At 49.7% G+C, this 16,247-nt stretch overlaps 3 protein-coding genes across 3 annotated transcripts in view; all 3 read left to right on the forward strand.

The window, feature by feature from the left end:
- LOC133610151 (uncharacterized) overlaps positions 1 to 2,479 on the forward strand; it is an 8,682-nt gene extending 6,203 nt beyond the window's left edge. The window contains exons 4-6 of the mRNA XM_061966236.1: positions 527 to 1,156; positions 1,464 to 1,715; positions 1,768 to 2,479. Of these exons, the coding sequence (XP_061822220.1) occupies positions 527 to 1,156; positions 1,464 to 1,715; positions 1,768 to 2,479 (1,594 nt within the window). The remainder of the gene's footprint in view (positions 1 to 526; positions 1,157 to 1,463; positions 1,716 to 1,767) is intronic.
- Positions 2,480 to 2,609: 130 nt separating this feature from the next.
- LOC133610152 (beta-1,3-galactosyl-O-glycosyl-glycoprotein beta-1,6-N-acetylglucosaminyltransferase 4-like) lies at positions 2,610 to 3,765 on the forward strand. The gene is made up of 2 exons (XM_061966237.1): positions 2,610 to 3,001; positions 3,054 to 3,765. The coding sequence occupies exons 1-2, from the start codon at positions 2,610 to 2,612 to the stop codon at positions 3,763 to 3,765; spliced, it is 1,104 nt and encodes a 367-aa protein (XP_061822221.1).
- A 130-nt stretch (positions 3,766 to 3,895) lies between these two features.
- On the forward strand, positions 3,896 to 5,330 carry LOC133610153 (beta-1,3-galactosyl-O-glycosyl-glycoprotein beta-1,6-N-acetylglucosaminyltransferase 4-like). The gene is made up of 2 exons (XM_061966239.1): positions 3,896 to 4,287; positions 4,340 to 5,330. Exons 1-2 carry the CDS (start codon positions 3,896 to 3,898, stop codon positions 5,328 to 5,330), a joined length of 1,383 nt encoding a protein of 460 aa, XP_061822223.1.
- Positions 5,331 to 16,247: the final 10,917 nt, after the last annotated feature.

Below are 16,247 nucleotides of genomic sequence, written 5' to 3' on the forward strand. Positions count from 1 at the left end.
CCTGGCGTACTCGCTGGTGGTGCACAAGTATGCCTGGATGGTGGAGCGGCTGATCAGGGCGCTGTACTCGCCGAGTAACGTCTTCTGCATTCACTACGACCAAAAGTCCCCCGCTGTGTTTAGGTCGGCGATGGAAGGCATAGCTCGCTGTTTGCCCAACGTCTTCATCGCCTCCAAGCGCGAGTACGTCATTTACGCCGGCTTCACTCGCCTGAAAGCCGACATCAACTGCCTGTCCGACCTCCTGGAGGTGGACGTCCCCTGGAAGTACGTCATCAACCTCTGTGGGCAGGACTTCTCCTTGAAGACTAACATGGAGCTGGTGTCGGAGTTGGCCGGCCTGAACGGCGCCAACATGCTGGACACGTTCCGACCCAACAAGCGCAAGAAGCAGAGGTTCTCCTTGCACTTCGAGCAGAAGGACTGGATGTCGCCAAAGAGAACGAATCTGGCCAAGAGCGCCCCGCCTCACGGCATCGAGATGTTTACTGGCAGCGCCTACTTCGTGCTCTCACGTGATCAGAAGGAAGGACACGAAGGACCCAGATGAGACGCTGCGCAACCTCACGGCCGACTACTCGCACTTCCTTCAGGTCAGAGGCTACGAAGACGTGTGCGCCACCGAGAAGGAGAGACACTTCCACCTGGCGTACTCGCTGGTGGTGCACAAGTATGCCTGGATGGTGGAGCGGCTGATCAGGGCGCTGTACTCGCCGAGTAACGTCTTCTGCATTGACTACGACCAAAAGTCCCCCGCTGTGTTTAGGTCGGCAATGGAAGGCTTAGCTCGCTGCTTGCCCAACGTCTTCATCGCCTCCAAGCGCGAGTACGTCATTTACGCCGGCTTCACTCGCCTGAAAGCCGACATCAACTGCCTGTCCGACCTCCTGGAAGTGGACGTCCCCTGGAAGTACGTCATCAACCTCTGTGGGCAGGACTTCTCCTTGAAGACCAACATGGAGCTGGTGTCGGAGTTGGCCGGCCTGAACAGCACCAACATGCTGGACACGTTCCGACCCAACAAGCGCAAGAAGCAGAGGTTCTCCTTGCACTACGAGCAGAAGGACTGGATGTCGCCAAAGAGAACGAACCTGGCCAAGAGCGCCCCGCCTCACGGCATCGAGATGTTTACTGGCAGCGCCTACTTCGTGCTCTCACGTGATCAGAGGGAAGGACACGAAGGACCCGGATGAGACGCTGCGCAACCTCACGGCCGACTACTCGCACTTCCTTCAGGTCAGAGGCTACGAAGACGTGTGCGCCACCGAGAAGGAGAGACACTTCCACCTGGCGTATTCGCTGGTGGTGCACAAGTATGCCTGGATGGTGGAGCGGCTGATCAGGGCGCTGTACTCGCCGAGTAACGTCTTCTGCATTCACTACGACCAAAAGTCCCCCGCTGTGTTTAGGTCGGCGATGGAAGGCTTAGCTCGCTGCTTGCCCAACGTCTTCATCGCCTCCAAGCGCGAGTACGTCATTTACGCCGGCTTCACTCGCCTGGAAGCAGACATCAACTGCCTGTCCGACCTCCTGGAGGTGGACGTCCCCTGGAAGTACGTCATCAACCTCTGTGGGCAGGACTCCCCCCTGAAGACCAACATGGAGCTGGTGTCGGAGTTGGCCGGCCTGAACGGCGCCAACATGCTGGACACGTACCGACCCAACAAGTCCAAGAAGCAGAGGTTCTCCTTGCACTACGAGCAGAAGGACTGGATGTCGCCAAACAGAACGAACCTGGCCAAGAGCGCCCAGCCTCACGGCATCTAGATGTTTACTGGCAGCTCCTACTTCGTGCTCTCACGTGATCAGAAGGAAGGACACGAAGGACCCGGATGAGACGCTGCGCAACCTCACGGCCGACTGCTCGCATTTCCTTCAGGTCAGAGGCTACGAAGACGTGTGCGCCACCGAGAAGGAGAGACACTTCCACCTGGCGTACTCGCTGGTGGTGCACAAGTATGCCTGGATGGTGGAGCGGCTGATCAGGGCGCTGTACTCGCCGAGTAACGTCTTCTGCATTCACTACGACCAAAAGTCCACCGCTGTGTTTAGGTCGGCGATGGAAGGCATAGCTCGCTGTTTGCCCAACGTCTTCATCGCCTCCAAGCGCGAGTACGTCATTTACGCCGGCTTCACTCACCTGAAAGCAGACATCAACTGCCTGTCCGACCTCCTGGAGGTGGACGTCCCCTGGAAGTACGTCATCAACCTCTGTGGGCAGGACTCCCCCCTGAAGACCAACATGGAGCTGGTGTCGGAGTTGGCCGGCCTGAACGGCGCCAACATGCTGGACACGTTCCGACCCAACAAGCGCAAGAAGCAGAGGTTCTCCTTGCACTTCGAGCAGAAGGACTGGATGTCGCCAAAGAGAACGAACCTGGCCAAGAGCGCCCCGCCTCACGGCATCGAGATGTTTACTGGCAGCGCCTACTTCGTGCTCTCACGTGATCAGAAGGAAGGACACGAAGGACCCGGATGAGACGCTGCGCAACCTCACGGCCGACTACTCGCACTTCCTTCAGGTCAGAGGCTACGAAGACGTGTGCGCCACCGAGAAGGAGAGACACTTCCACCTGGCGTACTCGCTGGTGGTGCACAAGTATGCCTGGATGGTGGAGCGGCTGATCAGGGCGCTGTACTCGCCGAGTAACGTCTTCTGCATTCACTACGACCAAAAGTCCCCCGCTGTGTTTCGGTCGGCGATGGAAGGCATAGCTCGCTGCTTGCCCAACGTCTTCATCGCCTCCAAGCGCGAGTACGTCATTTACGCCGGCTTCACTCGCCTGAAAGCAGACATCAACTGCCTGTCCGACCTCCTGGAGGTGGACGTCCCCTGGAAGTACGTCATCAACCTCTGTGGGCAGGACTTCCCCCTGAAGGCTAACATGGAGCTGGTGTCGGAGTTGGCCGGCCTGAACGGCGCCAACATGCTGGACACGTACCGACCCAACAAGTCCAAGAAGCAGAGGTTCTCCTTGCACTACGAGCAGAAGGACTGGATGTCGCCAAAGAGAACGAACCTGGCCAAGAGCCCCCAGCCTCACGGCATCGAGATGTTTACTGGCAGCGCCTACTTCGTGCTCTCACGTGATCAGAAGGAAGGACACGAAGGACCCGGATGAGACGCTGCGCAACCTCACGGCCGACTACTCGCACTTCCTTCAGGTCAGAGGCTACGAAGACGTGTGCGCCACCGAGAAGGAGAGACACTTCCACCTGGCGTACTCGCTGGTGGTGCACAAGTATGCCTGGATGGTGGAGCGGCTGATCAGGGCGCTGTACTCGCCGAGTAACGTCTTCTGCATTCACTACGACCAAAAGTCCCCCGCTGTGTTTAGGTCGGCGATGGAAGGCATAGCTCGCTGCTTGCCCAATGTCTTCATCGCCTCCAAGCGCGAGTACGTCATTTACGCCGGCTTCACTCACCTGAAAGCAGACATCAACTGCCTGTCCGACCTCCTGGAGGTGGACGTCCCCTGGAAGTACGTCATCAACCTCTGTGGGCAGGACTTCTCCCTGAAGACCAACATGGAGCTGGTGTCGGAGTTGGCCGGCCTGAACGGCGCCAACATGCTGGACACGTACCGACCCAACAAGTCCAAGAAGCAGAGGTTCTCCTTGCACTTCGAGCAGAAGGACTGGATGTCGCCAAAGAGAACAAACCTGGCCAAGAGCGCCCAGCCTCACGGCATCGAGATGTTTACTGGCAGCGCCTACTTCGTGCTCTCACGTGATCAGAAGGAAGGACACGAAGGACCCGGATGAGACGCTGCGCAACCTCACGGCCGACTACTCGCACTTCCTTCAGGTCAGAGGCTACGAAGACGTGTGCGCCACCGAGAAGGAGAGACACTTCCACCTGGCGTACTCGCTGGTGGTGCACAAGTATGCCTGGATGGTGGAGCGGCTGATCAGGGCGCTGTACTCGCCGAGTAACGTCTTCTGCATTCACTACGACCAAAAGTCCCCCGCTGTGTTTAGGTCGTCGATGGAAGGCATAGCTCGCTGCTTGCCCAATGTCTTCATTGCCTCCAAGCGCGAGTACGTCATTTTCGCCGGCTTCACTCGCCTGAAAGCAGACATCAACTGCCTGTCCGACCTCCTGGAGGTGGACGTCCCCTGGAAGTACGTCATCAACCTCTGTGGGCAGGACTTCCCCCTGAAGACCAACATGGAGCTGGTGTCGGAGTTGGCCGGCCTGAACGGCGCCAACATGCTGGACACGTTCCGACCCAACAAGCGCAAGAAGCAGAGGTTCTCCTTGCACTTCGAGCAGAAGGACTGGATGTCGCCAAAGAGAACGAACCTGGCCAAGAGCGCCCCGCCTCACGGCATCGAGATGTTTACTGGCAGCGCCTACTTCGTGCTCTCACGTGATCAGAAGGAAGGACACGAAGGACCCGGATGAGACGCTGCGCAACCTCACGGCCGACTACTCGCACTTCCTTCAGGTCAGAGGCTACGAAGACGTGTGCGCCACCGAGAAGGAGAGACACTTCCACCTGGCGTATTCGCTGGTGGTGCACAAGTATGCCTGGATGGTGGAGCGGCTGATCAGGGCGCTGTACTCGCCGAGTAACGTCTTCTGCATTCACTACGACCAAAAGTCCCCCGCTGTGTTTAGGTCGGCGATGGAAGGCATAGCTCGCTGCTTGCCCAATGTCTTCATCGCCTCCAAGCGCGAGTACGTCATTTACGCCGGCTTCACTCACCTGAAAGCAGACATCAACTGCCTGTCCGACCTCCTGGAGGTGGACGTCCCCTGGAAGTACGTCATCAACCTCTGTGGGCAGGACTCCCCCCTGAAGACCAACATGGAGCTGGTGTCGGAGTTGGCCGGCCTGAACGGCGCCAACATGCTGGACACGTTCCGACCCAGCAAGTCCAAGAAGCAGAGGTTCTCCTTGCACTACGAGCAGAAGGACTGGATGTCGCCAAAGAGAACGAACCTGACCAAGAGCGCCCCGCCTCACGGCATCGAGATGTTTACTGGCAGCGCCTACTTCGTGCTCTCACGTGGCTTTGTTTTCTACATGAACGCCTCCGTCATGGTCAAAGACTTTCTGGCCTGGTCAGAGGACACGTACTCGCCCGATGAACACTTCTGGGCAACGCTGGTGAGAATACCAGGCGTACCAGGTGGGGTGCCTAGGAGCAACCCGGACATCACCGGCCTGTTGAGCAAGACCCGTATGGTCAAGTGGAAGTACCAGGAGGAGAACCTCTACCCAGCCTGCACGGGGAAACACGCTCGCAGCATTTGCATCCCCCCCGCCCACCTGGTCTACCTGTTCTGTTTTTATTGTAAAGGACACACCCATCCAGGTTGAGTGTGTTCAAGTATGATCTGTCGTTCACCCAAGTTTCAATACGTCCTATGACATTAAACTCATCATCTAAACTACAAACCCCGTTTCCATATGAGTTGGGAAATTGTGTTAGATGTAAATACAAAAGGAATACAATGATTTGCAAATCCCTTTCAACCCATATTCAGTTGAATGCACTACAAAGACAACATATTTGATGTTCAAACTGATAAACTTTTTTTTTTCTGCAAATAATCATTAACTTTAGAATTTGATGCCAGCAACACGTGACAAAGAAGTTGGGAAAGGTGGCAATAAATACTGATAAAGTTGAGGAATGCTCATCAAACACTTATTTGGAACATCCCACGGGTGTGCAGGCTAATTGGGAACAGGTGGGTGCCATGATTGGGTATAAAAGTAGATTCCATGAAATGCTCAGTCATTCACAAACAAGGATGGGGCGAGGGTCACCACTTTGTCAACAAATGCCTGAGCAAATTGTTGAACAGTTTAAGAAAAACCTTTCTCAACCAGCTATTGCAAGGAATTTAGGGGTTTCACCATCTACGGTCCGTAATATCATCAAAGGGTTCAGAGAATCTGGAGAAATCACTGCACGTAAGCGGCTAAGCCCGTGACCTTCCATCCCTCAGGCTGTACTGCATCAACAAGCGACATCAGTGTGTAAAGGATATCACCACATGGGCTCAGGAACACTTCAGAAAACCACTGTCAGTAACTACAGTTGGTCGCTACTGTCATGTCTGTGTAATCATGTTTTGTTTTGTTTAGTTATTGGACTCTTTAGTTTCTGGCTTTTCACTCCTTTGTCTTGTTTCCATGGTTACCCATTAGTTTCACCTGTTCCACGTTTGGACTCATTGTGCACTCTTGTTTGTCACCATAGCAACCCATTAGTTTTCACCTGCCCTCACAACTCACGCACATGTCTTTATCATGTCACTATTATTTAAACCCATTGTTGCCAGGAAGTCTCCCTGGCGACATCACACCCCTGACTCTCTGCTTCACACTTTGTTTACCTCTGCGCACTTCATGCCATGTCCAAGTAAGTTGTTTCTATTCATGCCACAGTTAGCGACTTTTGTTCATGTCCTTAGTTTTTTTTTGCCCACGTGCAAGTATTTGTTTTCATAGCCAAGTTGTTTTACCTCCGCTGTGAGCGCCTTTTGTTTATAACTTTTTGTATTTTTTTGAGTTAGAATTCAAATGTATTCACCTTCACGCCATGTCTGGTCCAAATCATTTGCACCACGGGAGAACAAACCTAGCCATAGTCCTAGTCCTGACAGCTACATCTGTAAGTGCAAGTTAAAACTCTCCTATGCAAGGCGAAAACCGTTTATCAACAACACCCAGAAACGCCGTCGGCTTCGCTGGGCCTGAGCTCATCTAAGATGGACTGATACAAAGTGGAAAAGTGTTCTGTGGTCTGACGAGTCCACATTTCAAATTGTTTTTGGAAACTGTGGACGTCGTGTCCTCCGGACCAAAGAGGAAAAGAACCATCCGGATTTTTCTAGGCGCAAAGTGTAAAAGGCAGCATGTGTGATGGTATGGGGGTGTATTAGTGCCCAAGGCATGGGTAACTTACACATCTGTGAAGGCACCATTAATGCTGAAAAGGTACATACAGGTTTTGGAACAACATATGTTGCCATCCAAGCAACGTTACCATGGACGCCCCTGCTTATTTTATTAGTGATTCCCAGAGCCCAAAAAAAGTCTGCGGGCTATAGAGCGTTTTCTATTCGGGCTCCAGTACTATGGAATGCCCTCCCGGTAACAATTAGAGATGCTACCTCAGTAGAAGCATTTAAGTCCCATCTTAAAACTCATTTGTATACTCTAGCCTTTAAATAGCCCCCCTGTTAGACCAGTTGATCTGCCGTTTCTTTTCTTTTCTCCTCTGCGCCCCTTTTCCTTGAGGGGGGGGGGCACAGGTCCGGTGGCCATGGATGAAGTGCTGGCTGTCCAGAGTCGGGACCCGGGGTGGACCGCTCGCCTGTGCATCGGCTGGGAACATCTCTACGCTGCTGACCCGTCTCCGCTCGGGATGGTGTCCTGCTGGCCCCACTATGGACTGGACTCTTACTATTATGTTGGATCCACTATGGACTGGACTCTCACAATATTATGTCAGACCCACTCGACATCCATTGCTTTCGGTCTCCCCTAGAGGGGGGGGGTTACCCACATATGCGGTCCTCTCCAAGGTTTCTCATAGTCATTCACATCGACGTCCCACTGGGGTGAGTTTTTCCTTGCCCGTATGTGGGCTTTGTACCGAGGATGTCGTTGTGGCTTGTGCAGCCCTTTGAGACACTTGTGATTTAGGGCTATATAAATAAAGATTGATTGATTGATTTCAGCAAGACAATGCCAAGCCAGGTGTTACATCAACGTGGCTTCATAGTGAAAGAGTGCGGGTACTAGACTGGCCTGCCTGTAGTCCAGACCTGTCTCCCATTGAAAATGTGAAGCCTAAAATACCACAACTGAGACCCCGGACTGTTGAACAACTTAAGCTGTACATCAAGCAAGAATGGGAAAGAATTCCACCTGAGAAGCTTCAAAAATGTGTCTCCTCAGTTCCCAAACCTTTACTGAGTGTTGTTAAAAGGAAAAGGCCATGTAACACAGTGGTCAACATGCCCTTTCCCAACTACTGATTCTCATCCCAACGGCCTAACCCACCACCAACAATTTCAGGAATGCTAACATGCCAAAGTGAGAATGCTCACAGTTAACATGAATCAAGCACCAAGTTATATGACACTGAGGTTTACAGACGAAATATTTGCTTAAAAAAAATACAAGAAAGTTAGCCTGCTAATGTTAGCATTAACCCTAACCCTAACCCTCTAGTTGTTCAAAGCTATATAGTATAAACTTTTTTTTTTTTTTTTTTTTACCAAATAATGTAGCTAAAACATCAAAAAAAAGTAGATGTCACATTTCTATGTCAGTGCAGTACCTGCTTGTTATAAGTAGTATTGTGTGTAGGTGAGGTAGCAATGTGTCCTTGGTGAACCCCGCGTGCAGCAGGAAAGGGTTCCAGAGTCCAGACCCACCCCTGCTCTTCCACTTAAAGAAAGACAAAATAATCGAGAGGGGAAACCGGTACGGTGGCTCGAGGCATGACAACCCCAAGGTGTGGACGCATCCCCATTATAAATGCTTCTGTAATGATGGAGGTAATTAAGTCGTAAAAAGTGTTTTGAGACGTGCCGTGTTAGTTTGGTATGTCTTTCTCCTCTCCTCCGTCACCCATTAGACTTCCTGACCATCTTGGCGGCTTGCTGAGATCAGGACTAAAGTGATTCCCTCACCCCAGACATGGCGCCGCTCTCCCTCCTCAGCCTAGTCCAGGGGTCGGCAACCTTTACCACTCAAAGAGCCATTTTGACCCGTTTCACACTGGGAACCCACACCAAACAAGAATGACAAACACATTTCGGGAGAACATCCGCACCGTAACACAACATTAACACAACAGAACAAATACCCAGAATCCCATGCATCCCTAACTCTTCCGGGCTACATTATACACCCCTGCTACCACCAAACTCCGCCCCCCCCCCAACCCCGCCCACCTTTACCGACGCACGGAGGGGGCGGGGGGTGGGGGGGGGGGGGGGTGGTTTGGTGGTAGCGGGGGTGTATAATGTAGCTCTGCCATCCGGGGGGAGCTCAAAGTAAAGCCGCTGCTCCTCCACATCGAGAGGAGCCAGATGAGGTGGTTCAGGCATCTGGTCAGGATGCCACCCGAACGCCTCCCTAGGGAGGTGTTTAGGGCACGTCCGACCGGTAGGAGGCCGCGGGGAAGACCCAGGACACGTTGGGAAGACTATGTCTCCCGGCTGGCCTGGGAACGCCTCGGGGTCCCACAGGAAGAGCTGGACGAAGTGGCTGGGGAGAGGGAAGCCTGGGCTTCCCTGCTTAGGCTGCTGCCCCCGCGGAAGAAGGTGGATGGATGGATGGATGGCATACTTGCCAACCTTGAGACCTCCAATTTCGGGAGGTGGGTGCGGGGGGCGTGGTTGGGGCGGGGGCGTGGTTGGGGGCGTGGTTAAGAGGGGAGGAGTATATTTACAGCTAGAATTCACCAAGTCAAGTATTTCATATATATATATATATATATATATATATATATATACAGTGGGGCAAAAAAGTATTTAGTCAGCCACCGATTGTGCAAGTTCTCCCACTTAAAATGATGACAGAGGTCTGTAATTTTCATCATAGGTACACTTCAACTGTGAGAGACAGAATGTGAAAAAAAATCCAGGAATTCACATTGTAGGAATTTTACAGAATTTATTTGTAAATTATGGTGGAAAATAAGTATTTGGTCACTTCAAACAAGGAAGATCTCTGGCTCTCACAGACCTGTAACTTCTTTAAGAAGCTCTTCTGTCCTCCACTCGTTACCTGTATTAATTAATAAACCTGTTTGAACTCGTTTTCTGTATAAGACACTTGTCCACAGCCTCAAACAGTCAGACTCCAAACTTCACTATGGCCAAGACCAAAGAGCTGTCGAAGGACACCAGGAAAATAATTGTAGACCTGCACCAGACTGTGAAGAGTGAATCTACAATAGGCAAGCAGCTTGGTGTGAAAAAATCAACTGTGGGAGCAATTATCAGAAAATGGAAGACATACAAGACCACTGATAATCTCCCTCGATCTGGGGCTCCACGCAAGATATCATCCCGTGGGGTCAAAATGATCATGAGAACGGTGAGCAAAAATCCCAGAACCACACGGGTGGACCTGGTGAATGACCTGCAGAGAGCTGGGACCAAAGTAACAAAGGTTACCATCAGTAACACACTACGCCGACAGGGAATCAAATCCTGCAGTGCCAGACGTGTCCCCCTGCTTAAGCCAGTGCATGTCCAGGCCCGTCTGAAGTTTGCCAGAGAGCACATGGATGATACAGCAGAGGATTGGGAGAATGTCATGTGGTCAGATGAAACCAAAATAGAACTTTTTGGTATAAACTCAACTCGTGTTTGGAGGAAGAAGAATACTGAGTTGCATCCCAAGAACACCATACCTACTGTGAAGCATGGGGGTGGAAACATCATGCTTTGGGGATGTTTTTCTGCTAAGGGGACAGGCCGACTGATCCGTGTTAAGGAAACGATGAATGGGGCCATGTATCGTGAGATTTTGAGCCAAAACCTCCTTCCATCAGTGAGAGCTTTGAAGATGAAACGTGGCTGGGTCTTCCAGCATGACAATGATCCCAAACACACCGCCCGGGCAACGAAGGAGTGGCTCCGTAAGAAGCATTTGAATGTCCTGGAGTGGCCTAGACAGTCTCCAGACCTCAACCCCATAGAAAATCTGTGGAGGGAGTTGAAAGTCCGTGTTGCTCGGCGACAGCCCCAAAACATCACTGCTCTCGAGAAGATCTGCATGGAGGAATGGGCCAAAATACCAGCTACTGTGTGTGCAAACCTGGTAAAGACCTACAGTAATCGTTTGACCTCTGTTATTGCCAACAAAGGTTATATTACAAAGAATTGACTTGAATTTTTGTTCTTGACCAAATACTTATTTTCCACCAAAATTTACAAATAAATTCTTTAAAAATCCTACAATGTGAATTCCTGGATTTTTTTTTCACATTTTGTCTCTCACTGTTGAAGTGTACCTATGATGAAAATTACAGACGTCTGTCATCATTTTAAGTGGGAGAACTTGCACAATTGGTGGCTGACTAAATACTTTTTTGCCCCACTGTATATATATATATATATATATATATATATATATAAGAAATAATTGACTTGGTGAATTCTAGCTATATATATATATAGATGAGTGTTATATAACACTCATCTACTCATTGTTGAGTTAAGGGTTGAATTGTCTATCCTTGTTCTATTCTCTGTCAATATCTTTCTAACCATGCTGAACATCCTCTCTGATGATGCATTGCTGTGTGGCACGCACAAAAGTGCATTCATCAAATGCACTAGATGGCAGTATTGTCCTGTTTAAGAGTGTCACAACATTGCTGTTTACGGCAGACGGACTGCTTTACTGTTATTCCGTCCTACGTGTCTGTGTCCGTGACGTAAACAAGTTGACAGATAGCTAACATGAAGATCCCAAGGAAAGAGAAGAAAGAGTCCAGGCCTTTATCTTTAAGAAGCTTTAGTGGTTTTCACAGAGAATGCACTTTTCCTTTCTTCTTGTCTAATTGGTAATTTCTTTCTTTGTTTTCTCTTTTCCTTGAATGTATTTTTGCTTTTGTTATCTTCTCTTTTTTGTTGTAAAACGGTATAAAGAGACACAAACTATATGTCAAATAAACACTACTAAATAACTACATTTCCATAAATGTTTGCTGCATAACATGTTTTCACACATACACACACAGCCCATACAATAGCATGTAAACAGTGCTCATAAAGTGATGTAAATATGCCTACATAGCCCCTGTAACACTCAAAGCCACACATGAATAAGATTTACATTTACAAACATTGCACCCTCCCTTAGAAGAATCAGAATCAGCTTTATTGTCATTACGCAAGGTAACGAGATTGAGGCCATTCCATACAGTGCGATGTGTGCATGCTAGAAAAACAATGTGCAAATATATAAAAATATAAAAAATGTAGAAGTGCAATGAATATGGTGTGAAATGAATATATACATGAAAAAAAAACAAAAAAAAAACAGGGTGGTTGGTGGAATGGGTTATTGCACCGAAGAGAAGGCAGTTATGAGGGACAATGGGGCAGTCCGTTCAGGATGGTTATGGCCCTGGGGAAGAAGCTGTTCTATAGCCTGTTTGTTTTGGTTTTAATGCACCTGTAGCGCTTCCCAGAGGGCAGCAGGTGGAACAGGTCAGAGCCAGGGTGGGTGCTGTCCTTGATGATGGCACTGGCTCTGTTGAGGCAGCGGGAGGTGTAGATGTCCGTCAGAGAGGGGAGAGGGCAGCCGATGATCTTCTGAGCCGTCTTGACCACTCTTTGCAGCCTCTCCCTGTCTGCTGCAGTGCAGCTGCCGTACCATACCGTAATACAGTAGGTCAGCAGGCTCTCGATGGACGAGCGGTAGAAGGTCAGCAGCAGGTCAGGCTTCAGGTTGTACTTCCCGAGGACTCTAAGGAAGTGTAGCCGCTGCTGAGCCTTCTTGATGATTGATGTGGTGTTGACTGTCCAGGAGAAGTCATTAGAGATGTGGACTCCAAGGTACCTGAAGGTGTGGACCCTCTCTACACGCTCGCCGTTGATGTAGAGGGGGGCAGGGTCGGTGCTGCTCCTCCTGAAGTCGACGATGATTAGAGGAGTGAGCTAGCGAGCAAAGAAGCTACATGCTAAGTAGCAACAAGCTAAACCGTAGAACAAGCTATCGTTGCACAGTACTATTTCTACCTTTACACGCACACACAACGTCTTCATGTCACTAATAAAACGGACACAGGACTTACAGACAATGTTTCCAAGGCACTTTGTGGGAAGAAACAACAAACTTGGAGCGCTGAAACACATACACCTGTCTTGTGTGTAAACGAGTGGGCGTCTGACTGTCGTGCGGACACTACCGGAAACTAGAGGAGGGAGCAACTCGCCTTCAAAATAAAGGTCCCTTCTTATTACCTGATTATGTTACGTCACACTCCCCGCCTGGTATAAATACTATACCACTATTTCGAACTGCAGTAGGAACATGCTTGATACAAATTACAGAAACCTAACTTTTTTTTGTTGTTGTTTTTTTTTGTTTTGTGTCCTGTCCAGCTTCTCAGGCAAATCATATAGTTGATGTAGATGCCCATGTCGGCTGTTCAGATTTACTTTACAAAAGAGAAGTGTATCAATCAATCAATCAATCAATCTTTATTTATATAGCCCTAAATCACAAGTGTCTCAAAGGGCTGCACAAGCCACAACGACATCCTCGGTACAAAGCCCACATACGGGCAAGGAAAAACTCACCCCAGTGGGACGTCGATGTGAATGACTATGAGAAACCTTGGAGAGGACCGCATATGTGGGTAACCCCCCCCCTCTAGGGGAGACCGAAAGCAATGGATGTCGAGTGGGTCTGACATAATATTGTGAGAGTCCAGTCCATAGTGGATCCAACATAATAGTAGTAAGAGTCCAGTCCATAGTGGGGCCAGCAGGACACCATCCCGAGCGGAGACGGGTCAGCAGCGCAGAGATGTTCCCAGCCGATGCACAGGCGAGCGGTCCACCCCGGGTCCCGACTCTGGACAGCCAGCACTTCATCCATGGCCACCGGACCTGTGCCCCCCCCCCTCAAGGAAAAGGGGAGCAGAGGAGAAAAGAAAAGAAACGGCAGATCAACTGGTCTAACAGGGGGGCTATTTAAAGGCTAGAGTATACAAATGAGTTTTAAGATGGGACTTAAATGCTTCTACTGAGGTAGCATCTCTAATTGTTACCGGGAGGGCAAGTGTAGGATACTTCTCTTGTTGCCTTATTTGTATTTGACTTTATTAAATGTATTTATATTATCATTTAGTGCAGCCGGGCCGGAGCAGGAGGGGATAGAAAGAGAGAGAAAAAGAAGACAGAGGGGGAAATTGTGGGGACAAGAGGGGGATTAGACAGAGAGACAAAAACAACAACAGCAAACAACAACAACAACAACAACAGAGCAACATCAGCAAATATGACATGTACAAATATGATGGTAAAAGTAATAGCAAATAAGCAGTTAGCGAAAAATAAAAAATAATACAGAAATGACAATGAGCATTATTACACTACAAATGGATCAATACAAATACCAATAGAAATAGCGCTATTGATAATGAACAATACCAATAATTTACCTTTATTATCAACAATACAATTGTTTAAATGCAACAATACATATACGTAATGATAACTTGAGATACGAAAGAATGCAGAAAAATGGAGGGGGAGAAAGAGAAGCAACCTACATTAACCTTGTAGATTGTTATAGTCACAATAGGTTAAGCTTTGTCAGTGTGCCATGTGTTACACCCAGTTTACCCTAGGGCAACAACGTTAATATATGTTTGATGAAACGTGATTATGTGCATGAGTGTAAGTATGCATATGTACTTGTATATGTACAGAATGTGTATATGTGTTTGTACAATGAATGTATATGTACAGAATGTGTATATGTGTTTGTACAGTGAATGTATATGTACAGTATGTGTGTGTGTATGTTTGTATATTGAATGTGCGTGTGGATGTACGAACATTAGGTAGGTAAATATGTACTGTATTTGTGTATGTATGTGGGAGCGTAGGTACCTATGTACGTATGTGAGCATATGTGAATTTGCATGTACAATACATTCGACTCCCAGAGTGCGTGGGAGCCAGAGCACGGCCCCATCACCCCCGAGAGCCCAACCCACAAACAGGAGGCGTGGTGCCCAGGGAACCAGGGACCACCGCCCCCACGCAGCCAAGCCGGCCAGCGACAGGAACCCCAGAGCCCGACCCACCGTACCGCCCACAAGGGCCAGCAGCAGGCCGCAGACAGACGCACCCGGCAGAGGACAGGGCACGAGAAAAGCAGGGGACAGCCAGACCCCAAGCCAGCGAGAGACCACACCCCACACGGGCAGAAAGGCGAGACGCCCCGCCCGAGGGACCCAGAGACTCCCCGCAACCGGACGGGAAGACCGCCCCCGCCCCACCGGCAGAAACCTAACTTAACTTAGTCTGTATCATTAGCTGCCAAAAGAAGGACTGTCTCAGAGACAGGCCTCAGAAAAGTCTTTGCAGATCCAGATCTTGTGACCTTAAGTTCTATCTTCCTGACCTTCCCGTCCTGGTCGGGGAAAGTCTTTGTGACAAGAGCCAGGGGCCACTCGTTCCTCTTAGCTTGATTGTCTTTGAGCAACACGAGGTCACCCTCCTTCAGATTAGGCTTGACATCTTGCCACTTGTCACGATTTTGAAGTGTGGGAAGGTATTCACGCCTCCATCTGTGCCAAAAGGTGTTGGCGAGATGCTGCACCTTCCTCCACTGCTGGCGGTAGAGATCCTTGTTGTCAAACGTTCCAGGAGGGGCAGGGAGAGTGCACAACTTCTGCGTCAATAGCGAAGCAGGGGTCAGAAGGAAAGGAGATTCCGGGTCTGAGGAGATCGGTGTGAGTGGTCTGGCGTTAATGATCGCTGTTACTTCTGCCATTAGCGTAGACAACACTTCATGAGTGAGATGAGATCGGCTGGATTCTTGAAACATGGAGTCAAGGATTCTTCTGGAGACTCCAATCATGCGTTCCCAGGCTCCCCCCATATGGGAGGAATGAGGCGGGTTGAAAATCCACGTACACCCTTCCTCACCCAAATACTTCCTGACATTGGGCTTTTTGGGATCCGTAAGGACCATGTGCAACTCCTTGCAGGCACCAACGAAGTTTGTCCCACAGTCGGAACGAATCTGCTTTGCGGGTCCTCTCAGTGCAAATAATCGACGTAAAGCGTTGATGAAACTTGATGTTTCCATTGTTTCGATGAGTTCAATGTGCACGGCACGCGTGCTCATGCACGTAAAGAGCACTGCCCACCTCTTGCTTTCAGCTTGACCTCCACGAATTCGTCTCGTGGTGACAGACCAGGGACCGAACACATCAAGTCCCACATAGGTAAAAGGTGGCTCTGTGCACAGACGGTCAGGGGGAAGATCCGCCATTTTCTGTTCAGCAGTCCTTCCACGAAGTTTGTTGCAAACCACACATTTGTGGAGAATGCTGTTGATGCACCGTTTAACACCAACGATCCAGTATCCTGCTGTACGGATGGATCCTTCTGTGAAGACACGACCCTGATGTTTGACCTTTTGGTGGTAGTGTCTCACAAGGAGCTTCCCAATTTGGTTGTGGGCTGGAATGATAATAGGAAACTGCTCTCCAATGTCCAGTGTGGC

Source organism: Nerophis lumbriciformis, linkage group LG11 (assembly GCF_033978685.3).
Source record: "Nerophis lumbriciformis linkage group LG11, RoL_Nlum_v2.1, whole genome shotgun sequence".
NCBI classification, from domain to species: domain Eukaryota; kingdom Metazoa; phylum Chordata; class Actinopteri; order Syngnathiformes; family Syngnathidae; genus Nerophis; species Nerophis lumbriciformis.

Excerpts from the sequence above, each read along its gene's own strand:
- LOC133610152 (XM_061966237.1), top strand. The coding sequence starts at position 2,610 with ATGGTGGAGCGGCTGATCAGGGCGCTGTACTCGCCGAGTAACGTCTTC. Across the intron at positions 3,002-3,053 it reads TACGAGCAGAAGGACTGGAT|ATGTTTACTGGCAGCGCCTA; the intron begins GTCGCCAAAGAG and ends CACGGCATCGAG.
- LOC133610153 (XM_061966239.1), top strand. The coding sequence starts at position 3,896 with ATGGTGGAGCGGCTGATCAGGGCGCTGTACTCGCCGAGTAACGTCTTC. Across the intron at positions 4,288-4,339 it reads TTCGAGCAGAAGGACTGGAT|ATGTTTACTGGCAGCGCCTA; the intron begins GTCGCCAAAGAG and ends CACGGCATCGAG.